This window comes from Sardina pilchardus, chromosome 8 (assembly GCF_963854185.1).
Source record: "Sardina pilchardus chromosome 8, fSarPil1.1, whole genome shotgun sequence".
In the NCBI taxonomy this organism is placed as follows: domain Eukaryota; kingdom Metazoa; phylum Chordata; class Actinopteri; order Clupeiformes; family Clupeidae; genus Sardina; species Sardina pilchardus.
In genome coordinates, this window is record NC_085001.1 from 28,269,928 (window position 1) to 28,297,642 (window position 27,715).

The following is a 27,715-nucleotide window of genomic DNA, read 5'->3' on the forward strand; positions in this document are numbered from 1 at the left end:
CCCTTAAATAGACAAACAAGCTCTGCATAGATGAACCTGCAAAACCAGTTTGATGTTCAGTGTCAGGTATTCTGAAATATGGCTTTTACCAGAACACGAGTGCTGTTCTCATATCTCCACACCCTCATGTGAACTGTGTCTGAATCTCTCTGTGTGATTACAGTCAAATGAAACACGCTGGTTTTCTGCTGCCTGGACATTATTAGATGACCACAGACTAGTGATGCTTTAACACCAGACCAGATGGCTTTTCACACCACCACACTGATCTGAACTGCAGAGATTCAATACTCCTGATACAAAATATCTGACCACTGAGGCTCACTGAGGCTTTAGGCTACTGTAACGCTGTCCTTAGATTCCTAACACAGAACATATCTCATAACTACACAGTGTGTTGAGTCCACTTCAGTTCATGCACTACATATCAATCTGATCCAACCGCCTTTTCCAGTCTCATACTCCCTCATCCACCCCACCCTGTCCACTTCCTTGTAGTTCTGATGAAGCAAAACAGAAACTCAACTCAACTCTCACTCTGCTGCTGCTTCTCAGAGTGTGTGCTTGGTGTGTGTTTGTGTGTGAGCTAGAAAATGGCGGAGGCTTTTTCTCAGGAGGAAGAGTCTTTCACATGTCCAGTGTGTCTTGATCTGCTGAAGGACCCAGTGACTATTCACTGTGGACATAACTTCTGTATGAGGTGCATTAAGGGCTGCTGGGATCAGGAGGATCAGAAAGGAGTCTACAGCTGCCCCCTGTGCAAACACACCTTCACTCCCAGACCTGTCCTCTACAAAAACCCTCTGATTGCTGAAATGGTGGAGAAATTTGGGAAGACCAGAATCCAGACTGCTGATCCTGCTCAGTGTTCTGCTGGACCTGGAGATGTGGAGTGTGACGTCTGCACTGGGAGAAAACTCAAAGCCGTGAAATCCTGTTTGGATTGTGTCCTGTCTTACTGTGGAACTCACTTAAAGGTTCACAATGATGTAAACCCAGGAAGGAAACACTCAGTGATTGATGCCACAGGCCAGCTACAGGAGAGGATATGCCCTCGTCATAAGAAGGTGTTTGAAATATTTTGTCGTACTGATCAGAGTTGTATCTGCTATCTGTGTGTGATGGATGATCATAAAGGCCATGACACAGTCACAGCTGTAGAAGAAATGAACAACAAACAGGTGAGTGCTGAAGTTAGACTTGTCTTGTAATTTATTTTGAATAGTCTATGCTATGATATGTCTGTACCATTACAAGAATATTATACTTCTTAAAGTCTATTTATTTCTGGAAGACTCTCTCTCTTGTCAGAGAAGACCTGTACCAGGAAATGATGGTACAAAGTCCAAAATGTATAAACTCTGTATCAGCTAATAGGCCAGTCAATCTAGCTCAAAAAAGGGCCAAAACTTAAACTAATTGCAATAGTAATGTTTCATACTTTTTATTGATCCTTAAACCCTCCTGCATCACATATTAAAAATCTACCCATTTATATTTAGTGGAACATACGTTTTTTCAAGGTTAAAGGTAGCAATTTCCAATGCATTTTGCCATTGGGATTTACTACAGGTGAAATGGTTAAAATGTTAAACTACAGATATCAACTTGAAACTTTCACAGTTGTTTACTCACATAAAGGCAAAGATGTTTTGTACTGGAAGTTTTCTGAAATGTGATGTTTAGATATGCAAATGAGACCAGTTTTACTTAAATAGGCTATGCAATAATTTGCATATATTTCTAGAAAACTAAATCTGAACAATAGGTACAGTCAGCTTCAAAACAATTGCTGCATTTTGCTTATATATTGGATACCAAAAGCCTATGCAAAGGGAATATTAGATATCACTTCATATCACCTCAAAAATGAGGAAAGTCAGGTCAAAATCAATGCGTTTCAATGGAAGTATAGAACAAATGATTGTCAATGATATGGTATGATGGAAGTATCTCAATGCATGCCAAGTCACATAAGGAATATATTGACCTTTAGACAACATATCAAGTGACTTGGGATGCATTGACATACTTCCATCATACCATATCATTGACAATCATTTGTATAATGTACTTCCATTGAAACGCATTGATTTTGACTTGACTTGATATCCTCATTTCTGAGGTGATATGAAGTGATATCTAATATTCCCATTGTATTTTGGCTTTTGGTATCCAATATATAAGCAACATGTAGCAATTATTTTGAAGCTGATTGTACCTATTGTTCAGATTTAGTGTTCTAGAAATATATGCAAATTATTGCATATTTAAGTAAAACTGGTCTCATTGGCATATCTAAACATCATATTTCAGAAAACTTGTAATACAACAATTCTTTGCCTTAATGTGAGTAAACAACTGTGAAAGTTTCAAGTTGATATCTATAGTTTAAAATTTTACCCATTTCACCTATAGTAAATTCCAATGGCAAAAAGCATTTTAAATTGCTGCCTTTGACATTGAAAAAAAAACTATGTTCTACTTATCTACTAAATATAAATCGGTAGATTTTTAGTATGTTAATTAGAGATACCTAGGGATCACAAAAAACTTGGAATGATTACTATTGCAATTAGTTATGGGTCAAACGCTAGATTGACTGGCCTATGACACTGCACAAAAGATCAAATAGTGAGCCAACTTGACTTGTGTTTAATGCCTAACGTCAGAGGTTCTACTGAAAACAAGTGAACTGAAAGCATAGTTAAGACAACTAAATTAACTGACCACATTTCTCCAATACTGAAGACCCTGCACAGTAGCCTGGCAAGCCAAACTATAGGCCCTACCTGCACAGCATTTTTATGAATCATTATGATTACCTATCAGGCTTCCTTCAGCAGTACCCATCTTCCAGACCTCTCAGGTCTCAAAAACAAATACTTGTTGGTAAAACCTGCTGCGGTAATTAAACATGGTGAAGCAGCTTTCAGCTGCAATGCAAACAGCTCTGGAACCAACTGTTGCCAGTTTGAGACCAAACTGTTCTCAGATGCTCTCTGCTAACTGATCAAATGCAGTTCCTGTTCAACAGAAGCACTTTATCTGTTCACTTTTTTGTGTTTTTTCTGTCCTTTAATTATTATGTTTATGGAATATATTGATTGATATATGATTCTATTTGCTATTTTCTACTATTATTGGCATTACATGTAAAGCATATGGAAAAAATGAAATGCATGAAAAGTCCTGTCCAATATAAATAAACTTGCCTTACATCAGCATTTGTATCAACAGAAGCAGTTGGGGCAGACCCAGAGGAGATTCCATCAGAGAATCCAGGAGAGAGAAAAGGAGCTGCAGGAGCTGAGGAAGGCTGTGGAGACTCTGAAGGTGAGTACTGACCAGAGGAGAAGACAACAGCTGGTTTCAACTCTCCAATGTAATCATGTGCCACCTTGCTCTATTGACAAATCTGCTACATCATATTTTAGGTATCAGGTTGCTTGCCAGAACAAACTCCCTTTTTATTCATTTGCTTCATGATACAAATGCTGAATCCATACTAGTGCAGTGCCCATGCAAACAATGTTTTCCAAGAAACTTGTTGCCCAATGACGTTGATGCAGGTAGATTAGATTGGTGATGATGTAGAATCTTTTTACTTTCTTTGCAAAGAAAAAAAAAGTGAAGGGGAAAGGCGTTTGAGTTGCTACGGAGCCCCTAAAGGGACCTGCGGAAACTTTTATCTTTCACGTGCGCACGTAAAACTTTCACGTGCGCATGTAAAACTTTCTTGTGCACACGTAAAACTTTCACGTGCGCACGTGAAAAGTTTTAGGTGCGCACCTGAAAGTTTCAAGTGCCCACCTGAAAGTTTAGACCAGCCGGACGGCAAGATGACATGTAGAATCAATGGGCTCTGATGGGACGTATAGCATAGCTCAGAGATTATAGTGAGATTTACCTTCATAATGCCCTTCCACCACTGTTTGCATATTTTTTTTATAATGAAACAACATCCGATTTCTTGATACAGATACATTTTGCTTTGTTTTCTTGAGTGTTTTGGGAGTGTTTCAACTACGATTGCACTGTCATCTTGTCAGTCTACAGTTCAGCAAGGGTTGTTATAGCAACCACAAACTCTGAGTTGGACAGCGAGTTCAGCCACAGTGCTAGAATAAACGTTAGCTAGGATAGCTAATAATAGTGTTCAATGACAGCTAACATTATTTCATATACTTGTTATGTTTTGACTATGTTATATCTTGTTAAGAGCATAACAAATAAAGTGGCCATATCGGTTTGAAATATTTTAGCCCAGAAATACTGGGTGTTAATATAGGCTACAGTAGGCTAATGTTAACAGTACGATCTAGCTGCCCTATGCTGTTATCACCAGCTTTAATTACTGTAATATGTTTTGTGGTCGGAGGAGGAGTTAAATCACACGCAGACAAGGAGTCACGTTTTACAATTTATTTAAGGTTACACACACAACCAACCTCCCAAATGCACCCACCCTGCATTCATCCGCACGCAACCCACCTAAAACAGCCCTCCGGAGTTACGCTAGGGGAAGGGACTGGCCATTAACCCCGGCCTGGGGCTAACTATGCACACACACACACACACACACACACACACACACACACACACACACACACACACACACACACACACAGTCCTGTTAGCTCGTAGAGTCCATGGGTAGTCCACAGCCAGCTCGCAGAGTCCAGCGTTAGCTCGTAAAGCCCAAGTAGCCCACAGTTAGCTCGCAGAGTCCAGAGGTAATCCACCGTTAGCTCGTAGAGTCCACAAGTAGCCGACCGCTCCGGCTGGCCGCACGACTCAAACGAGCCCAAGCTCTGTCTGGCACACCCCAACTCCCAACTCTTTATCCCTGATCACACACAGTCAACAAGCTGCAGGTGTACCACTCCTCAATCAATCAATCAGTCAATTTGGTCGGTGCGGGGGCACAGCCATTGTGGCCAGTAAACACCGTTCACTTCATGTAAATTTGCGATCATAACCCAAATTTCACCTAAAGGCTGGCTTACATTGCACGATTTTGGTCTGTTTTAACAGTCGGCGACTAAATTTCCAAAATCGGGCGGAAATCTTGGGAGTTGTACTGAAATCGCAGCGCGCTCCCGTCATCTAAATCGTTTAGTGTAAGGTGCCAATCTTAGCGGTTTTAAGTCCGTCGGAGGCAGTCTTTTTCTAGTTTTGCCGTTACGACAATATCAAACATGTTTGATATTATCGGAAGTCTTTTCAGTCGTGGCTCATGCAAATAGTGACGTGAACATTAAAAACCAATAGTAACCTTGCGCGAACATGAAACAGGAAGGGGCAAAATAGGCGACAGCTGTAGCCTTTATGATTATTTGTTATTTAATTTCTTATAATTTATTAGTCGGTTGTTCTACGTGACAGAACAGCTCTATATCTGTTAGTGATGTCACACATCAAACAATGCTGCAGAAACGCGAAAAAATTACTTTGATATGAGTAGGCTATCATGTGATTTCCTGTGAATGATGACGTGTAGCCTATTGCACGATGGAAATAATTTGAAGGAATCTAGCAGCAGTCTTGTAAATAGTGACCCACAGTCTTTGCAAAATCCTAATCTGAGACTGGCCTGTGACTAGACTGTGACTAAAACCTCAATGAATTGTCTTTAGATGTGAGAGGGTCTGAGACTGTAGTTTTTCAAAAATCTTTTCCAAATCTTTGCAAAGTCTGGCAATGTAAGGTAGGCTTTAGGCTACAACACCACTGGCAAGTATACAACTACCAGACGCTGAACAAATACATTGAACTACAAAATATGTTAAACTGAAGGTGTTCACTTCTCCATAATGTAATTTGCCATAGGCTATCTCCTCTTTTTGCCGTCCAGCATGGCACCGTCCTAGCCTGACTCTCGCCAGACCCAAGTTCCGCCATGCTCCACCAGAGGCGTTTCGCTGAGCTCCACACAAGGGTCTGGACGCGAGGGCAATCCAAACCCCTGTGCCAGTGATCAAAAAATGAGCAACCAATCAGGAGCGCCGAAGCGAGTGTTTGATTCAAATAACAATGGCGGCACGCAGCGAGGAGTCTTGTGCTGACATTGATTCTGCTATTTCAACCGTTTTGTCGAATCTATCGAGTATTCATTCTTTAAAAGATTAACAGAGAATAGTTTTGAAGACATTTATTGGTGGCAAGGATGTTTTTACTCTTCTTCCGACCGGGTTTGGCAAGAGCTTGAAGAAGCCTAGCACGTCATTCAAGGTAACAGGCAAGTGGTTTATCAAATCACATGCGAGGATGATCTCCTATCGAGAAGTCCCAGATCCTTGTGTGAAGCAGACAGCGAACTACAGGATCTGGCGAAAGTCAGGTTAGCACCGTCCAGCGCTGTCACGTAATTGGTCTAATTTCAGGTGCGCACTTGAAACTTTCAGGTGCGCACCTAAAGTTTTACGTGCGCATGAGAAAGTTTTACGTGCGCACAAGAAAGTTTTATGTGCGCACGTGAAAGTTTTACGTGAGCACGTGAAAGATAAAAGTTTCCTCAGGTCCCTTTAGGGGCTCCGTAAGTTGCAGCTAATGGCAATATTAAACACATTTACATACCCGTGCGTTTTTGCTGTTCTTGGGAAATGATAGCCTAAAGTTAACCGCATGACCATGGCCATATGCCAGTGCTATGAACTCGGAAGTGATGTTTGAATGAATGTTATGCCCATAGCCGATGTCCAGATAGAGTCAAGAGCGGCTGTTTTAAATGCACATTTTAACAGAATGCTAACGACGTGTGTGTCGGCATATTGTTGCAAGTTCAGCAACCTGATCAGGCAACAGAAGTGCTAGGCAACCGCGGTTGTTGATAGCCTATGCAACGTTAGGCTACGAGACGTTAACAGCCTGCTTACCAACATGGGTGCATATATAGCCTAGGCTATGTGTCGGACTCAGCATGTTTATCCAACATGAACAATCTTGAAACAGTCCGTTGTTTACGTGAGACATCATAATTTCCATGAATGGCAACACATGAGTTTGTCAGCGAAATGGGCTTTTTTCTATGCTGGAGTAGGCCAGAGTAACCAATGTCCAGATAGAGTCAAGAGCGGCTGTTTTAAATGCAAATGTGAACAGAATGCTACCGACGTGTGTGTCGGCATATTGTTGCAAGTTCAGCAACCTGATCAGGGGGGTATTCCATCAACCCCACTAACCGTAAATCACGGCTAACTTTGATAAGCCTCGCTAATTTTAGAGAGAGTTCGGTTCCATTACTCCCGCTAACAGGAATCTCAGCTGAGTTGCTGGGGTAACATATGCTTCTGAACTAACGGTGGCAGGCTAACTGCCGAGTTAAATTAATCTGTGTTGCAAAAAAAAAAACATCAGTCGGAAAACGAGTCCCAAAAGTTGGTTCCGTCAACCTGTGCTTTCGTCACACGGCACGTTCCCAGCGGCATTCAAGGCGGCCCAGGTTACACCTCTACTTAAGAAACCTTCACTCGACACGGCTCAAGTTGAGAACTACCGTCCTGTTTCGCTACTGCCTTTTCTATCCAAAGGTATAGATCGAGCAGTTTTGAGACAAGTCTCAGAATTCCTTTCACAGAATAATCTTCTGGATCCAAATCAATCTGGATTCAAGACCGGCCACTCCACCGAAACGGCTCTGCTGGCTGTAACAGAAGCCTTAAAGGAGGCCAGGGCGAACGCTCAGTCATCAGTGCTCATTCTGCTTGACTTATCGGCTGCCTTTGACACGGTAAATCACAGCATCCTTCTCTCTATACTCTCAGACATGGGCATCTCTGGCTCAGCTCTCTCCTGGTTTGAATCCTACCTCACAGGCTTGGACAACTTTCTGCACCTCACTTCCTCTCCACAGGGGTCCCCCAGGGCTCTGTGCTGGGCCCCCTGCTCTTTGCTATCTATACCACCTCCTTGGGACAGATCATCCACTTGCATGGCTTCTCATACCACTGCTATGCTGATGACACACAGCTTTATCTGTCCTTTCCACCGGATGACCCCTTGGTCTCCACACGAATCTCAAACTGCCTCTCAGACATATCAACATGGATGAGGGCACACCACCTTCAGCTAAACCTCTCTAAAACAGAATTGCTGGTCCTCCCAGCCAAACCTACAATTCATCATGACATCAACATCAAAATCGACTCCCTGTCTGTTGCACCCACCAGGACTGCAAGAAACTTAGGAGTCGTTCTTGACAACCAACTGACCTTCTCTGATCATGTAGCCTCAGTAGCCAGGTCATGCCGCTACGCGCTTTACAACATACGGAAAATCAGGACCTACTTGACTCAAGATGCTACCCAACTCCTGGTACAGGCAATAGTCATCTCTCGACTTGACTACTGTAACGCCCTCCTGACAGGTCTCCCAGCCTGCGCTGTTAAACCCCTTCAAATGATCCAGAATACAGCAGCACGCCTGGTCTACAACCAACCCAAAAGGGCACATGTCACCCCACTGCTCATCCAGCTACACTGGCTACCGCTGGCCGCACGCATCAAATTCAAGACTCTAACGCTTGCCTACAAAGTACTCTCCGGCTCTGCCCCCACCTATCTCAATGCTCTCATACAGGCATATGCCTCCACACGACCGCTGCGCTCCTCAGCTGAGCGATGTCTAGCTCTTCCGCCAGCACGCGCAGGCCAATCCAAACTTTTCTCATCTGTCGTCCCTCGTTGGTGGAATGCACTACCTGGTCCAACTAGGGCAGGAACATCCCTAGCCATCTTCAAAAAAGGTCTGAAAACCCAGCTCTTCAAAGAACATCTCCTCTCATAGCACTATTTCAGACAATCGCACTCACTCATGCACTTATTCACTTATTTATGCACTTACTAGACCCACTGATGCACTTATTGTAATCTTTATTGTTGTTCGAAATGCTCTTAAAAAACCTAATTGTTTTTTTCCATGTTGTAAGTCGCTTTGGTTAAAAAGCGTCAGCCAAATGTAATGTAATGTAATGTAATGTAATGTAGCCTACAACTTAAAAAATAGAAGGAGAAACTTTTTTCCGACAGTGTTGCAAGCATTGATTAAGGCTACCAATTCGCTAGTTTTCTGAAAATGTTTGTTTGAACTTGATCTGTGTGTGGTCCAAGGAGTCTTGCGGCTCTGCGTAAAGTGCGTCTTTCGTGTCGTGCGCAGCGTGACAGGATAACATCCGAGTTATGTTTTGCGTGTTCTCGGGTTCGGTTCCCATGCGATGAATTTACATAGGCTATGTTAACACATTAATAATGTTAGTTTAGTTATACTCTTTAATGAAAGGCATATCACTATTGATAAAGGGTCATGTACAGTAGCTTGTTCAGTGACAGTAGGCAGGCTGTCAGTGGGCTATATGATGTAAGGCAAGCCAGCCTATATATAATATAATTAATAACCTTTTAAAGGCTATAATAATTAAAACCGCTTCATGTAGGCTAGTCTATTGATTAGGCCTATAGTTCATGGATATCAAATCAACTGTATTACACAAATTAAATAGTAAAGGACAAATTGAAAGCCAATATTGCATTTCTAATAATTATATTTCACAAACACTTTGGCAGAACTATATGCTTATGGGAGACAATAGGCTAGGTTTTCTCCCAATACTCCCAGGACAATACTAATTTATTTTATGACCACCGAAAAAATATATTTCAGAGCGAACCCTTTTAATCTACAAACGTAGGTTATCTTTATTGTTGAATAGCCTATGCCAAAGTTGTTTTGAGTTTAAATAGCCTACTTATTCACTCGTTTTGTTCAGAGTGAAGAAAATCAAAGTCCAAATTCAAACCATCATAATTAGGCGATTTACAGTAGCCTACGATTTCGTTATTATCCTTTTATTTAGGCAACTATCTATTTTTTTCACTCAGTGTTCAATTCGATTACTTCCTATGAAAATCCTGTAGATGGCGCTTGTAAATCGAACTGAAATCGTCTAGTTTGCCTTAATTTTACGACATTATATCCTCTTTTGGTACTGTGGCCAGATTGTGACTGTGAGTAGTCCTAACTGTGCCTCTGCTGCCATCTCTACAGCACACAAATAACCACTGACACCATGAAACACTTTCAGCTTCACCTCCTATTTTTGTGTCTCCTAACAGAGCTCTGCACAGACAGCAGTGGAGGACAGTGAGAGGATCTTCACTGAGATGATCCGCTCCATTGAGAGAAGGCGCTCTGAGGTGACAGAGCTGATCAGAGCTCAGGAGAAGGCTGAGGTGAGTCGTGCTGAAGGACTCCTGAAGAGACTGGAGCAGGAGATTGCTGAGCTGAAGAGGAGAGATGCTGAACTGGAGCAGCTTTCACACACAGAGGATCACATCCATTTCCTCAAGGTACATTTGACCTGCACTCCTGAAACTGAAATTAAATGTAAAGAATAAGAACGAATATTGAGTTGATAGCTTTCTGTAAAATATGACATATGTCCAAAGAGCAACAGTGTGGAATACACATCTGTATGTGAGCTGTATGATATGATGAAGAAATACGTAGATTCTATTGCTTTACATGCAGTACTGTACAGTATGCATCTAACATGAATACACACTAATGCTTAAGTACACACACACACACTATATCAACTGATTTAATCGATTATGTCTGCAGCCTTTGGAGAAATGGCCGTCACTGATGGCGTGTTTCACCTTTTGTGTTTCCCTCTGCAGAATATTGTGTCAGTCACCAGTGCTCCCTCCAATACAGTTCAGAATGACCTTCATATTAAACACTCTCAACTTTTCTTTTTCTCTGTAGAACATCCCATCATTCAGAGACCCTCTTCACTCTAAAGACTTACCCAGCATGACCTTCAACCAAAGTGTCTCTTTTGAGGCTGTGAAGGAATCTGTCTCTGCAGTGAAGGTGCAGCTGGAGGAGAAACTGGAAGGCATCTTCAAGCAGGAAGTACTAAAGATATCTGCAGCAGGTTGGACAAATCTCTAGAAAAGACACAATGATGAACTACTTTTATAATGTTCACACAATTATGGATTCATTTGACTCTGTGTGTTTTGTGTCTCAACAGTGGCACATACCGAGATCATCCCATCTTTAAAATGTGAGTCTGTCATTAAGTTGCATTCCCATCTTCCGCTGAAATAAAACTGCCTTCCAGAGCTAACAGGTCTTTCACAGATGTTAAAAAACAAACATTTCTCATAAGGAGGAGTACACACAACATAATATAATTGCTCCAGATGTGTGTATTGTGTTGTTGATCCTGGATGAATGAATGTCTCTGTGTTGGTTCCCAGATACTGATCCTGAACTCCCAATCAGAAGAACAAACAGAAAGGACAGAATGCCACCAAGAAGTAAATGTTTTACTCATTCTGACAGCCTCTAACCCTCTATTGCGTGAATTATCACCTATACTTTAAAACAAAGTTTGGTAACACTTTAGTTTAGGGTGTCGCTGTTACAGGCTACCGCCGTTCATTCCGACATACCAGCACTCCGACATTGACGTCCTTGTCGTAGTGGAGGCATGTCTCTTTATGGGAAAAAGTCCCACCACTCCGACATTTGTTTTTTTCATGGTCGCGGTGGCGGTATTTAACTTTTTTTTCAAACAACGTGCCATTCCGACATGAGGTCATTAATAGGCTATTCATGTCATAACTATATCCAATTATGTAAAATAATAGAGGTTCACATTTAAAATGTCATTGTGAAGACTTCTTGATATGGTTATTTGTCTGTTGCGTGCACGACTCGGGGAAGTGAAAGCAGTTGGCAAGTTTTCTTCACTGTCTCATTATTCGCGGACTAAGTGGAGCTAAATTAAGTTATTATTTTGCTGTCACTTCGTCTGTTTTATGGCCTAGAAGGTTGTATTTGGTATCTGTGGATAGTTCTAGCTCTCCTCTTTATCTGACATGCAAGCCGTATCTTTTTAACCACGGTTTCACGAGTAAATCAAACGAAAGTGCGGTAGCCGAAGCTATATGATTCACAAAAGGATCGATGTGTTTGGTATCAATGGAAAGCTCTGTTTCTCCTCTTTCATTTGATATGCGTGTTATGTCTGTGCGACGCCTGGTCCCGGAGTAATTCAAGCGAGAGCCGTGGCTGCGTGGGTGAACGCAGAGCAATAGACTGTATTATATAGCCTACTTTCATTTAAATTCATGATTTTATTTTTATTTTCATACTTGATCGTACAGACACGTGTCTAGTCTCGTTGGAAAGCCCCGGTTCTGAGCTCTTTCATGCAATATAGGTCTCATCTCGCTGTGACTAATAATCGCTGAGCAATGTACAGAGAAGAATGGGTGTGTTTTTTGACGCACTTTGCGTCCGTCCGGCTCATAGGGTCCGTTAAATTGACGTGGAAAAAAATTAGGATTTGTAAACTGTCGGAATGGGGGTAACAAAATGTGCCGGATTGGCAGCATGTCGGAATAACACCATGTCTGAATAGCGGCATGTCGGACGAAAGGGATGTCGGACTGGCAGGATGTCGGACTGCCGACATGTAACCGCTGTTACAGTGTACCTACCTAATTAGGTACAGTGGTACAACCTGTGTAACAACATGTACTATCGGGTACTATTGTACTTGCATTATGTATTTGTGGGTACCTACATATATTTGTTACATTGTAATACTGCTTTTACAAAACTTTGCCAATTTGCCTACATTTTTCATCAGAGGCAAAGGGCTGACCTGAGACCTGTTGGATGGGGTAAATCTGGTCATGAAAGATTTGATATACAACCCATTCTTAGCTCCAGTCAAGAGGTCATTGTCTTCAGTGTACATGTAACAGCTGTGCTGCTACAACTTTGTTACAACCCCCCCCCCCCCCACCCCCCCCACACACACACACACACACACTTCTCTCCGGTGGTCTCACACAGTGCTGCATCTCAGAAAATTTTACGGCCAAATTGCAGTATAATTGCAATGAAATTGTGTGAGTTTACTACAATTGGCCGTGAAATTAGAGTCAATATACACGGGGGAAAGCCATAATTTTACGGCAATTCCTTGTATGGTATTTTACCATAACTTTACGGTAACTGGTTGGCAACTTTTGCTGCCGTGCCTTTGACCGTTTTTTATTTTACTATTCTTATTCTATTTTCTCTTATTTCAGACATGTTACATACATGATCAAACCTATACCATAATTAAAAAAAACATAAAAATACACCATCAGTTCCAACAGTTATACGTTTATTCTAACATCAAATGAGGCATTGCATTTCTACAGTTTCCAACTAATTTACAGTGCATTGTAAAACAAAATATCCCTCAAAATGTTTGAGAAGAACGATGGCTTGAAACTACTTCAACCATTCTTGTTGTGACAACTTAAAACTTTGTAGCTATTCAATTCATTTCAGGAAAATGCTTGCCTTAAACCTTTTCATTTGGTTTTAACACACTAAACTCATCTAAACAGTTTATTTAGTTGCTAAACACTCATAACTGAATAAATTTATTTAATATAAAACTATGTGATTGAACAGTTTTAGGCAATGCAAGCCAAATTATAATTATTAAGGCAATCTACAAAACCTGTTAACTTCACTCCAGATCATTTGTAGCTTGGGTTTGAACTGCTTTCTCCCATCATTGAAATTGAAGACTATAACCTGAATGAACTAAATTAAACCACTTTGCTGCTTACTACTGGAATAGGAGACCATCTTAAATACCCTTGCGGCGGGAGGCCCGGGGAGTTAATGGCTGTCAATCATCCCTAAGGGCTCCTCCCGAACTTTGTTAAACATAATTTGTTGCCATATGGCAACAATTAGGCTATATTTTGCCAATTTACAAAAAAACTCAATTTTCACATATAATAAAATTGAAGTTTTGTGTTACTGCCCGTTAGAAATTCGGTAACACTTTACGATAAGGGTACATATATTCTCATGAATTCATGCATGAATTCATGCATGGATTCATGCATGAATTAATGCATGAATCATGCATTAATTCATCCCTGAATGAATCATTATGACTTAACATGAATTCACTGATTGTCATTAATGAATTCATGCATAAACAACTCATCATCTTAAGCATTAAGTACAGTTGGCACATCATCATGAATCATGATTAATTAAGTATGGTCATGATGACTTTTTGTCGGACAAATTGCGGACATCACTGTCATGGAGAAAAAAGAAAAGTAATACCACATTAATTCATGTTAACTAAATGTTATGAATGATCATGAGTTAATTCATTAACTCATGCATTAATTCTACATGAAAATCTCATTAATTAACATGAATTAATTGTCTGTCATTAATGACATCAGGTATGGATAACAAATCATCTTGAGCATTAGGTACAGTGGGTAAATCATTAACAATAATGATCAATTACACATGATCATGTTGATCTCATGTTAAGTCATAATGATTCATGATATATTCAGGGATGAATTAATGCATGATTCATGCATTAATTCATGCATGAATTCATGAGAGTTCATGTAGCCTTATCGTAAAGTGTTACCAGAAATTCTAAAATAAATCAATTGTTGCCATATGTCTTTACATCTGGGGTCCAGCACAGGAATGATAGTTTCACTTTTTATCTTTAAAACCCTCTTTCAGATATCAAACCTACAGTTAGAGGCCTGGGGGTATGGCTGGGCCCCAGAATGTGAAACTAAAGCCCTTTAGATGTTCACATTGATCAACAACAGCAAACAAAATTAGAAGCTGATGGAGATCAGAGATGGAGTTAGAATTCAAGTTTAATAGTAACATTAAAATGCACCGCAAACTACACCCATTTCTTCTGGGGTTCTTGTGATAGTGAACTGAGTGTGGTGGGTTAGAACTGAAGGTCCTCTAAACATGCCCCTACCCTCCTAATGAAAATGACGAGTGGGAGGTTGGAGGCCTAAGCAGCTGGGGACTCTTTAAACGGTAAAAGCAACTGTTTTATTGCTAGTAAAGTAATATTTTCTGTTTCAGTGTATGACGTTTCAGTGCCTGGTGTTTTTCCTGAACCAGTGACCAGAAAGGAGTTCTTGCAGTGTAAGTTGGACACACAAACAATCAGACATCTACATTCAGCTGTTCATCTTGTTCGATGATGACTCTTGCACCAGGGATGATGGGTGGGGGGGGGGGCTTTGCCCTCCGACGGAGTGCTCTGTTAATTATCTCCTTATTGGCTGTAGAGGACTTGGCGGGGCAGGCGGTGTTCAGGCATAAATAAGTATGGTGTGCCCTATCCAGCGCAGATGTGTTTTGGCCACAGCTGCCTCCATACAGACTGAGCCAGTGTTGCTGAGGATGTGTGTATGGGGGATTCCATCTTCCCAGGACAAACTGAGTATCTTTTGTAGGCAGCGGATGTGGAAGGCCTCTAGATTGGTGATGTGCTGGCGGTGTGGGGTCCAGCACTCTGCCCCATAAAGCACAGTGGAAAGACATACTGCGTTGTAAACAGCGACCTTGGTACTGACCTGCACGTGCGCGCGCGCACACACACACACACACACACACACACACACACACACAATCACACTCACACTCACACTCACACTCACACTCACACTCACACACACTCACACACACACACACACACACTCACACACACACACACACACACACACACACACACACACACACACACACACACAGGGCCATGAAAGCACACACAGACACATCTACATCAGGACATGCATATTTTGTCCACCTGCCACTCTGGTGATATCATTATAGTAACCTAAATGATCACGGCTATCAGCATAATTGCATTATGATTAAAATGTGCTGAATTTTTAAACCTACCACCAATGTTGGACAGAACTCAGAATTGGCCTGTCCTTCTGCGCATCAACAGAGCTAAAGGTCAACAGAACAGCATTCATATGCCATATAAAAGTGATGTGGCTCCTTTAAGACAATCATTTGGTGTGAGTTCTGGAGCTAACTATGCTGTGTAGCCTGCATTGTCTGATTTTAACCCTTAGATGCATAGGCTACCAATACCTACACTCTTCCATGAGTGGGGTCAAAAATGACCCCAATTAGAATGCATGCGTTTTTTGCTGTAAACTCAAATAATGTCTTTCATTTTGGTTAAAGATGATGATTTTTATTATATATTTGTCAAAATTATATATTATATTATAAATTATTATTTCATGTTGGACATATGATGTATCACTTTTTATTAACATTTTATTACAAAACAGCTTTTAGAAAGGCAAAAAAGGTAAACATCCTAAAATGATCTCAACATAGATGAATAGGGTAAAAATGTTAACTTCGAGATATCTTCATGAAACTTTACCAGTTGAATGCTCACATAAATAGGAGAAAAAAACGTATTGCAAGTTTTCTGTATTTATGTGTAAATATGCTAATTAGGACATGTCTAATTAAATATGAGCTAATTTGCATATATTTTTTTATGCAAAGAATCTGACCAATGGAAAAAGCCAGGTTGAAAATCATTTTTTTGTAGTGTTAATATATCAAATAAAAAAAAAACATTTACAGAGGTGATTATGAATGTCTTCTTTTGTTATCCAGTAAATCAGAAAATACTGCCAATTGGCTTAAAAAATGGATTTTCGCCCTATTTTTAGGCATAAAAAGTCATACAAATCAGGCCAAGAACGCTATATCAACAAATCCCTCTGTAAATATCGCTTGGTAAATTCTGCTACACAATGATAGGAAGAGTGGACATCGAAGGATCAAAAAGTGACGTCGCTATGAACGCTTGGCCGCCACATTATATGATGATACTTAGATTTATGTTGTTGTGTACAAATAGCCTAGCCTTCAGGATGGTGAGACTGCTGACATGAGATGTGATAATCAACAGTAAATGTATACCTTACTGCCACACTTGACAAAAATCAAAAGATCCTAGGGTTAACTTTTGAAATTCCATAGAAAATGCTTGGGGTCATTTTTGACCCCACCTATGCAGATCGGTGGTACTGATACAAAACATGAAATTACTTTAAAAATATAACAATTAGACACAAATCCAAATGGCCTCATGTCAAAGACAACCTATTTGAGGAATACATGGAAGGTTAAATGAAAAAAAAAAAAAAATTAAGAAGATACTGCAAGAAAACAACCTCTGGGGTCATTTTTGACCCCACTTATGCATCTAAGGGTTAATATACAGACATCTATACTTAAAGGGATATTCCGCCATTTTTGGAAATGCGCTCATTTTCCACCTCCCCTCGAGCAAAACAATCGATATTTACCTTGTTCCCGTTCATCCAGCCATTCTGTGAGTCTGGCGATACAACTTTTAGCTTCAGCCTAGCATAGATCATTGAATCGGATTAGACCATTAGCTTCTCGCCTGCTAGCTTCATGTTTAAAAGTGACTAAGATTTCTGGTAATTTTCCCATTTAAAACGTGTCTCCTCTCAAGTTAGAAAGTGCAATAAGACCAACTGAAAATGAAACCTGGCGTTTTTCTAGGCTGAATTGACATGGAACTACACTCTCATCTGGCGTAATAATCAAGGCAACTTGCAAACGTACCATAGGCGCAGTGATATCGTACGCAGCATCTGAAAATAGTCCCCATAGACAACAAGCAGTAGTAGTGCCAGTAGTTTGCAAGCTGCCTTGATTATTACGCCAGATGAGAGTGTAGTTCCATGTCAAATCAGCCTAGAAAAACGCCAGGTTTCATTTTCAGTTGGTCTTATTGCACTTTCTAAATTGAGAGGAGACACGTTTTAAATGGGAAAATTACCAGAAATCTTAGTCACTTTTAAACATGAAGCTAGCAGGTTAGAAGCTAATGGTCTAATCCGATTCAATGATCTATGCTAGGCTGAAGCTAAAAGTTTTATCGCCAGACTCACAGAATGGCTGGATGAACGGGAACAAGGTAAATATCGATTGTTTTGCTCGAGGGGAGGTGGAAAATGAGCGTATTTCCAAAAATGGCGGAATATCCCTTTAACATTTAACATTTATTTTCTATTTGGCCTGTTACGAAGTCATGCATTGACCAAGCACAGTTAAAAAAACCTGAAAAAACTGAAATACATGCATGCTTAGCATTTTGTGAAAATAAATCATTATGGCTACATAATCAAACTCTTAACCAAGATCTGTATATACTCTGATTCTAAATATTGACAGATACAGTATCTGTCATTTGGAAACCATGTTGAAATTTGCTACAATTTATTTCAAAACTGGATTACTCTGGAATGTCTAATTATACATTACACCTTTGTGTTCGGTAAAGTCTGCTGTTTATTCTGATTTATGGTTTGTCATTTGTTTTCTCTCAAACCGTTAATCACAGCAAATAGCGGCTAACTAGCACCTTTTAAAAGCTGAGAAAAGCCCTTTCATGTGATATTGTGTGATGAGTACTTCTGGAGTAGTTCAACACAGAAGAATGGGTGAATTTGGACGCACTTTGTGTGCCTACTGTAGTGTCAAAAAGTGAAGCGCTGCACCATGCTACAGGGAGACTGCAGCTCTCTGGTGGTTATTATTGAAAACTTAAAATCATTGTGTAATTTACCCGTATAGGCTACTGATGACATTACGGTACACAATCTCTATGGGACACTCTTATATACTTTACACATGTGCACATGTAGGTGTACACACACACACACACACACACACACACACTCTTTGCAGGGCTGGCAAGTTTCAGAAAATTGCAAGCGTGAGAGTTCGTCTCAAAGATTTTTTTGACTGTCACACTCAAAAGTGTGACGTTTGGCAGCTCCGATTAGAATCGATTTTTCAAGTGTGAACTTATCAAGAAAGAGGCAAATAAATGTTACACAGCTCTGCAACAAGTATAGGACAATGATAGACTTAGCAGCCTTAACGTTAACTTGGAAAATCAAGGAAAAACAGTGAACAAAAACTAGCAAGGAGAACGTTTTAAATCGAATTGTCGGAGTCGGCCCTGTTGTGTTTGAAAGACAAGTTAGAGACGCCAAGACCCTAGCCTGATTGCCATCGATTTGAAAGGCTCTGCGAGACTTTAGTCTGACCAAGAGCCTGTGCCAGACGGTTTCTCCAAGAGCTTGGTTGACCCGCCTCCTTTAACTGCCTCGATTTGTTACTGGTCGATGTCAGAAAGCGGTTTGCCGAGTTTAAACCAATAACAACACTCTTTCCTCTGCCTTGAACACGCCTCTATCCAGAGCCGGTGGAGCTGCTCAAAGTTGATTGGCTCTCAACCAAAGGGGGCAGTTCCGCAGATTTGGGGAATTCAGAAATCCCTTCCCGATTAGCAGTTGACCAGACCAGCGACAGCAACGCCGAAGGTGTTACGTCACTGGGAGGGCGTGCCAGTGTTTATATTGCGTGATGCCTTCTGTGGTTGGTGAGATTTAGGCACAAAGGACTGATGGATTGGTTATTGCTGTCAGTCAATCAGAGCTCGAACTACGGCAAGGCAATGACCAAAGTTTATCATCATGAAAAACGCTCAAAGGCGTGAGACTTGGCAGCCCTGTTTTTGTACTATCTACACATGTACCCAGTGACACTAATCATGTACACACTCACACACGCACACACACACACACACACACACACACACACACACACACACACACACACACACACACACACACACACACACACACACACACACACACACACACACACACACACACACACACACACACACACACACACACACACACACACACACACACACCCATATACTGTACACGTATGGGGCGGCAGTGGCTCGGGAGGTAGAGGAGTCGTCCAGTAACTGGAAGGTTGCTGGTTCGAGCCCAACTCCTCCTGACCTTGTCGAAGTGTCCTTGAGCAAGACACCTAACCCCAGTGCTCCAGATGAGCAGGTTGGTGCCTTGCATGGCAGCCTCCGCCATCAGTGTGTGTGAATGGGTGAATGTGAGGCATGATAATGTAAAGCGCGTTGGGTGCTCACAGAAGCTGATAAAAGTGCTACATAAATGCAGTTTACCATTTACCATACACAGACACACACATACACGCACAATATACACGCACATAAACACACACACCACACACACACACACACATATACATGACTGTGCACATGTAGGTACACACACACACACACACACACACACACACACACACACACTCACGACCATGCACTTGAACTCATGTAGGTACACACACATAGAGAAAGACACACACACACATGCACGCCACGCACACACACATTCAGACACATGTGCACATGTAGGTACACAGTACACATGTACGTGCACACTCACACACACACTTGGGTAGCCTACTGGTTAGGAAAAATGTGTGCTTTCCCATACCCACATCCACAGCTTACAGTTTTTTCCAATCGTTTACACACTAAAATCAAGATTAACAGACAGTTAACAATACTTAACACTTAAGAAGCAAAACACCTGCGCAGAGTAGTACAACAGTAAGCACAAATTCAGCTTCACACTTTTTGCGAAACATTACACACAGTGAATGTCAAAACGTAAAACACATTTTCACACCTTAGACACAGATAAAGATTGTTAGGTACTTCCTTGTCATTATAAAGCCCTGGCTTGCCAATGACCACACCATTGAACAAATTGAATAATCACATCCACCAGGTGTGTAAGCACACATGTGCAAAATTGAAAACGCAGCACTCAGGTGTGTTATGCTCGATCCTCGAGGGGCGTTCCCACTGATCTATAACTAACACTGGATAGACTATCCCATTGTTTTCGCCCCATCATTCACTATGTCGATCAGTGAGGATCGAGGCCAGAGGAGCGAGGGAGGACGTATAAAAGCCCAAATGAGAGGCACCCATAGCCTGTGATGTGGTGAACTCTTATGGCCTGATCCAGCTAGACAGAGAGATGATTAGAGTATTATGTATTGTTGTTACTTGTTTGTATTGTTGCTTTAGTTTTTCTTCAGTGACTGTAAGTGTACAGTACTTTTTGTTTGTGTACAGATTTTTATTTTTCTACACTTTACAGTAGCAAGAACTATAATTTTGGCATTTTCTGTTGATTGACTTGTCACTGTAACTGAACATATGGTTCAGTGAAAGAAAGAAATATTGTCTGCAGCATCAGTTTTGTGCATTGCTTGATGAGGGTTCATCAAAATATTTTTGTCATCTAAATTATCCTAATGCTCTCAAACAATATGTCTGAATAAGATCCATATATTGGAAGAGGGTTTTTACAGATGTGTTTTGAATTTATTGTGTTGGTGTGTATAAGATAGCGACAGTGTGGAATCATTCAAAGAATGTGTTAGTGATATGAGAACAGTATAAGGTTTTATCAATGTGTTTATTGTTTTGACAGAAATATTTCATTTTGCTAACAATCTGTTATGTTCTGCTGATTGGGTGTTGTGTTTGGTTAATTGTGTGATATGTTTAGACAAAAAGAGCCCCGTTTTCAAAATTGTGTGTAAACGATTGGAAAAAACTGTAAAGGGATATTCCGCCATTTTTGGAAATACGCTCATTTTCCACCTCCCCTCGAGCAAAACAATCGATATTTACCTTGTTCCCGTTCATCCAGCCATTCTGTGAGTCTGGCGATACAACTTTTAGCTCCAGCCTAGCATAGATCATTGAATCGGATTAGACCATTAGCTTCTCGCCTGCTAGCTTCATGTTTAAAAGTGACTAAGATTTCTGGTAATTTTCCCATTTAAAACGTGTCTCCTCTCAAGTTAGAAAGTGCAATAAGACCAACTGAAAATGAAACCTGGCGTCTTTCTAGGCTGATTTGACATGGAACTACACTCTCATCTGGCGTAATAATCAAGGCAACTTGCAACCTACTGGCACTACTACTGCTTGTTGTCTATGGGGACTATTTTCAGATGCTGCGTACGATATCACTGCGCCTTCAGTACGTTTGCAAGTTGCCTTGATTATTACGCCAGATGAGAGTGTAGTTCCATGTCAAATCAGCCTAGAAAAACGCCAGGTTTCATTTTCAGTTGGTCTTATTGCACTTTCTAACTTGAGAGGAGACACGTTTTAAATGGGAAAATTACCAGAAATCTTAGTCACTTTTAAACATGAAGCTAGCAGGCGAGAAGCTAATGGTCTAATCCGATTCAATGATCTATGCTAGGCTGAAGCTAAAAGTTGTATCGCCAGACTCACAGAATGGCTGGATGAACGGGAACGAGGTAAATATCGATTGTTTTGCTCGAGGGGAGGTGGAAAATTAGCGTATTTCCAAAAATGGCGGAATATCCCTTTAAGTGTCCTTGAGGAAGGCATCTAACCCCTGAGTGCTCCTGTATCAAGGCAGCTCACTGCACTGGGTGTGTATACTGTGTGTTCACTAATTCACAGATGGGATAAATGCAGCGACCAAATTCTTTGTATACGCAAGTATACTTGGCCAAGAAGCCTGATTTACACACACACACACACACACAGGCACCCCGACCCATACACAAGTGCACTTGTAGGTACACACACACAAACACATATTCACACGAACAGACACACAATCATGAACATGTGCACATTTACATACACACACACCCACGGTGTCATACTCAAATGCAATTGGGCAGCCGTGGCCTACTGGTTAGGGCTTCGGGCTTGTAACCTGAGGGTTGCCGGTTCGATCCCCGACCAGTCCACGGCTGAAGTGCCCTTGAGCAAGGCACCTAACCCCTCACTGCTCCCCGAGCGCTGCTGGTTGGGCAGGCAGCTCACTGCTCTGAGTTGTGTGATTCACCTCACTGTGTGTTTGCTGGGTGTTCACTAATTAGGTTAAATTTTGATCAAAAAAGTATATATTCTATTCTATTCTACAAGTCTAAGTTCATCCTGTTTTCTCTTCTCCTTCATCAGACTCCGGTCACTTCACACTGGATCCAAACACAGCACACAGAAACCTCCATCTGTCTGAGTGGAACAGGAGGGTGGAGTGCAGAGATGAGCTCCAGTCATATCCTGATCATCCAGAGAGATTTGATGGGTGGCCTCAAGTGCTGTGTAGAGAGGGTGTGTCTGGACGCTGCTACTGGGAGGTGGAGTGGAGAAGGGAGGTTCATATAGCAGTCTCATATAAAAGCATCAGCAGGAAAGGAGAGGGTCTTGAGTGTTTGTTTGGATTTAATGATCAGTCCTGGAGTCTGCAGTGCTCCAGCTCCAGCGGCTCCTCTTTCTGGCACAATGCTAAAGAGACTGAACTCCCTATAGTGGCCAGCTCCAGAATAGGAGTGTATGTGGACCTCAGGGCAGGAAGTCTGGCCTTCTACAGCGTCTCTGACACAATGATCCTCCTGCACAGAGTCCAGACCACATTCACTCACACACTCTACCCTGGGTTTGAGGTAGGCAATGGGTTTTTCGTGTGCACTGGATCATCAGTGAAGCTGTTGTGACCCACACTGTATGCAGCAGGACAGAAATGTAAAGACCCCGGAAACAGATGATACAGATAGCTGCTGACCAGATATTAGATCAGACTCATGTCTGGTGGTGGGACATTACGTGATGTTGACTAGAAGTGAATATTTATGAGCTTGTACTCGGGAGATTTAAAAGGTGTTTGATGGGTGATGAAATGTAAACTTTATTGCAACATGACTTACTGTATATGGCTGTCCCAAAACATGTATCACCACATCACCATTTGTATAGGATCTTATGGTGGATGTTAAAATTTACATTTTTATTTTGATAAAAAAAAAACACTTAATCACTACTGTTGATGGAGTATATTTCATGTGTGATGTAGTCAATTCAATAATCGATGTTTGTTTATTGAACCTTTTATAGTTGTTGTGTGAATAATTGAATAATTTGAATAATTTTCACCAAGATCAAAAACATTCTCTTTTCTGATTGTACTGTAGAGTGGCTATTATTTCTGAATAACGGAACACCAAAGACACATTATAGATCTAGTAAAAAAGTTTGATTACTGTTCCATATCAATACTCATTGAATTGTAAAGGACGGTTGAGCCTAGAAGCAGCAATGATGCAACAATGTAATCAACTGTAAACAAACTAACAAACTGACCATTATCACTGTCAGGACCACAGAAATAGGGCTCAAATGCCATTCTGGACAAAATCCAGATGAATGGTCACCCTGGTTGTGGCTGTGTGTGTGTGTGTGTGTGTGTGTGTGTGTGTGTGTGTGTGTGTGTGTGTGTGTGTGTGTGTGTGTGTGTGTGTGTGTTTGTGCATGTGCGCGTGTTTGGGCTATGTGTCACCAATCACCAACACTAGATGGCAGTAGAGACCAGTATTTTAAAGGTGGTGAAGGACACACCTGAACTATTGTCATCCACTGCGGCATTGATTTAATAATGGCAGGGTTTTATAATGCCATAAAATAAAAAAAATAGTAACAATGAAAACAAAGATTCATTTGATTCTTGCTCCATTTATTGAATTTGTAAAATAACAGTGCAATGCAAATGCAATGCACTAAAGGTTTAGAAAGGTGATTGTGATCAGGAATGGTGTATTCTGTGTTTAATGTCTGTGCTTAGTGCTCTCTGTTTGTCCTCATCAGAGAGAGAGAATGAGAGTCGGGAGGCTCAGTGAGACTGAGGCGTGAGATGAGAGATGAGCGACGAGAAGGTGTTTACTCCTAATCCTTCTCTTCACCGTGTGTGATGATGTAGACTAGGTTGTAGTCCAGGTTTCCCGCCACATCAGGAGGGAAGGCAGCAAACATCTGCTCCATCTACACATGACCAACAAGCCAGATACACAACTTATACTTCACCCAGCATTCCTCCACAAGCATCTGCTCCATCTACACATGACCAACAAGCCAGATACACAACTTATACTTCACCCAGCATTCCTCCACAAACATCTGCTCCATCTACACATGACCAACAAGCCACACACACAACTTATACTTCACCCAGCATTCCTCCACAAACATCTGCTCCATCTACACATGACCAACAAGCCAGATACACAACTTATACTTCACCCAGCATTCCTCCACAAGCATCTGCTCCATCTACACATGACCAACAAGCCAGATACACAACTTATACTTCACCCAACATTCCTCCACAAACATCTGCTCCATCTACACATGACCAACAAGCCAGATACACAACTTATACTTCACCCAGCATTCCTCCACAAACATCTGCTCCATCTACACATGACCTAGTCTGGTTTTCACCATCTTTTAAGATTGAACATTAGTCTGAGCAGGCTGTGCTTTGTTTCTACTGCACTTTGCGTCCCTTATAGTTTCGTTATCGTCACGTCACCGGCCAATAGCGTGCCAGGACTAGAGTATGGCCGTTTCTGATTGGAGCCAAAGGTTCTGGCAGTAAACAGAGGATCTAGATCTGCTGGTTTCCAGCCTGAGCTGCCGGGCGAAATTCAAATTCCCCGGAAGTTCAGTCAGGGTTCACCCAGCCTACACATGACCAACAGGTGAGATAAAAATATGCGTCACCCAGCATTCCTCCACAAACATCTGCTCCATCTACACATGACCAACAGGTGAGATAAACAACATATGCGTCACCAAGCATTCCTCCACAAACAAGCCCCAGAAAAGGACAGGGTGTTTTCTTTGCAGGAAAGTAACAGAATGTAGGAATTTCTGTTTCCGTCAGTGTTGGGTGCCCATGTAGCGCCTATAGGACAGAGGTTCTCAACCTTTTTGGGACTAAGACTCACCAAAGATCAAACCAAAAGGCCAAGACACACCAGCTTATGGTTACTGATTGTAAAGTATATCACACGTAGGCAATAACAGGAGCGCTCATATGTTTTTCTGTACAGTGTGTTCATGAGACCACAGTCATATGCATATGCTCACATAATGTTGATTGAGCTTTTCATTCAAGAAGTCAAGAAGTGTAAATCAATTTGTCATTTATGTATTTAAAATAAGCCCTCTAGCCTATTATTGGGGCAGTACCAGATATCCACTACAGTGTAGTAGAGCAGTACCAGATATCCACTGTAGTAGAGCAGTACCAGATATCCACTACAGTGTAGTAGAGCAGTACCAGATATCCACTGTAGTAGAGCAGTACCAGATATCCACTGTAGTAGAGCAGTACCAGATATCCACTGTAGTAGAGCAGTACCAGATATCCACTGCAGTGTAGTAGAGCAGTACCAGATATCCACTGTAGTAGAGCAGTACCAGATATCCACTGCAGTGTAGTAGAGCAGTACCAGATATCCACTGCAGTGTAGTAGAGCAGTACCAGATATCCACTACAGTGTAGTACAGCACGGTAAAAACGGTTCTACCTAGCTCGAGTGACCTTGCTCAAACAGTTAAAACTTCCAGACAACTAAAGTGCTATGTTCCCCCATGTTCATGCCATCAGAGTGTATTGCTGTACCAAATGTCTTGTTTACCAAAAGTTTTTCTATGAAACATCGCCTTATTTCTCCTTCAATATACATTCAACTCAAAAACTCTTGATTTCCCTTATATACAAAAGAATCTGTTGACAGATGAACCTTGTAAAACCGGTTGGATGTACAGTATAGTATGTGAAAGCCATCTGAGGCATGCTGAAATATGGCTTTTATCAGGACACATGGGCGCTGTTCTCATATCTCCACATCATGAACTGTGTCTGAATCTCTCTCTGCTGCTGCCTGGTCATAACTGGATGACCCCAGACCAGTGGTGCTTTAACACCAGACCAGATATGCTCTTAACACACCACAGTGATCTCCTAATATAAAACAACTGACCGCTGAGGCTCAACTTTAAGACTGTCCTCAGATTTTATCTGATAACTACACATGATCACAGTGTGTTGCGTCCACTTCAGGTCATGCTCTAGATATCAATCTGTTCCAACCAGCTTTTCCAGTCTCTCATTGAGACACAGAGGTATCTGATTGGCTACTTCCTCATCCCCACCCTGCCCTTCCGGTCCTTCTGGTGAGGGTTCTGATGAAGCAAAAACAGAACCAAACCAAACTCCACTCTCTGCTGCTGCGTCTGCTGCGGTGTGTGTGAGAGAGCTAGAAAATGGCGGAGGCTATTCCTCAGGAGGAAGAGTCTTTCACATGTTCAGAGTGTCAGGATCTGCTGAAGGATCCCGTGACTATTCCCTGTGGACATAATTTCTGTATGAGGTGCATTAAGGGCTGCTGGGATCAGGAGGATCAGAAAGGAGTCTACAGCTGCCCCCTGTGCAAACACACCTTCACTCCCAGACCTGTCCTCTACAAAAACCCTCTGATTGCTGAAATGGTGAAGAAATTTGGGAAGACCAGGATCCAACCTACTCACAATTATGCTGGACCTGGAGATGTGGAGTGTGATGTCTGCACTGGAAAAAAACGCAGAGCTGTGAAGTCCTGTTTGGAGTGTCTGGTGTCTTACTGTGAAAGTCACTTCAAAGTTCATAATGAAGTTAACCCAAGAAAACACTCAGTGTTCTAGAGCACAAGTACCGGTAGCCTACGTTACAGTTACGTTCATTTCTACTGATTAGCTTGCTAGGTGAGCGGATGAAAACTGAAAATGATTACTTACAATTATGCCCCAAAATCCCAACAAACGACCTCCAGATGGTCTCCTTATAGTAAATGTTGTGGTATGAGTGAACATGTAGAGCTATATGATATGATGACCAACAAGTTATACCACAACATTTACCATAAGGAGACCATTTGGAGCATAATTGAAGAGTTATTTTCCAAAGCGCTATAACCACCATTTTAATGTAGCCCCAGTAGACTTCTGCGGAAAAAAAAATGTTTGGTACCTGGG

General features: G+C 41.5%; 1 protein-coding gene across 3 annotated transcripts; it reads left to right on the forward strand.

Annotated features, from left to right (window-relative positions):
* Positions 1-554: 554 nt before the first annotated feature.
* LOC134089162 (E3 ubiquitin-protein ligase TRIM16-like) lies at positions 555-24,294 on the forward strand. Of its 3 annotated transcripts, none has more exons than XM_062543506.1 (8): positions 555-1,181; positions 3,241-3,336; positions 10,113-10,346; positions 10,768-10,939; positions 11,039-11,071; positions 11,268-11,327; positions 14,941-15,021; positions 22,823-24,294. In XM_062543506.1, the coding sequence occupies exons 1-8, from the start codon at positions 594-596 to the stop codon at positions 23,356-23,358; spliced, it is 1,800 nt and encodes a 599-aa protein (XP_062399490.1). In that variant the 5' UTR covers positions 555-593; the 3' UTR covers positions 23,359-24,294. The 3 variants fall into 3 exon arrangements, with proteins under 3 accessions (XP_062399490.1, XP_062399491.1, XP_062399492.1); XM_062543507.1 differs by having other exon boundaries at positions 14,959-15,021; XM_062543508.1 differs by lacking the exon at positions 14,941-15,021.
* Positions 24,295-27,715: the final 3,421 nt, after the last annotated feature.

What these genes read in the sequence shown, in the direction of transcription:
- LOC134089162 (XM_062543506.1), top strand. Translation starts at nt 594, where the DNA reads ATGGCGGAGGCTTTTTCTCAGGAGGAAGAGTCTTTCACATGTCCAGTG. An exon ending in ATCACATCCATTTCCTCAAG is followed by an intron (nt 10,347 to 10,767) that starts GTACATTTGACC and finishes TTTTCTCTGTAG; the next exon opens with AACATCCCATCATTCAGAGA. An exon ending in GGACAGAATGCCACCAAGAA is followed by an intron (nt 11,328 to 14,940) that starts GTAAATGTTTTA and finishes TTGCTAGTAAAG; the next exon opens with TAATATTTTCTGTTTCAGTG.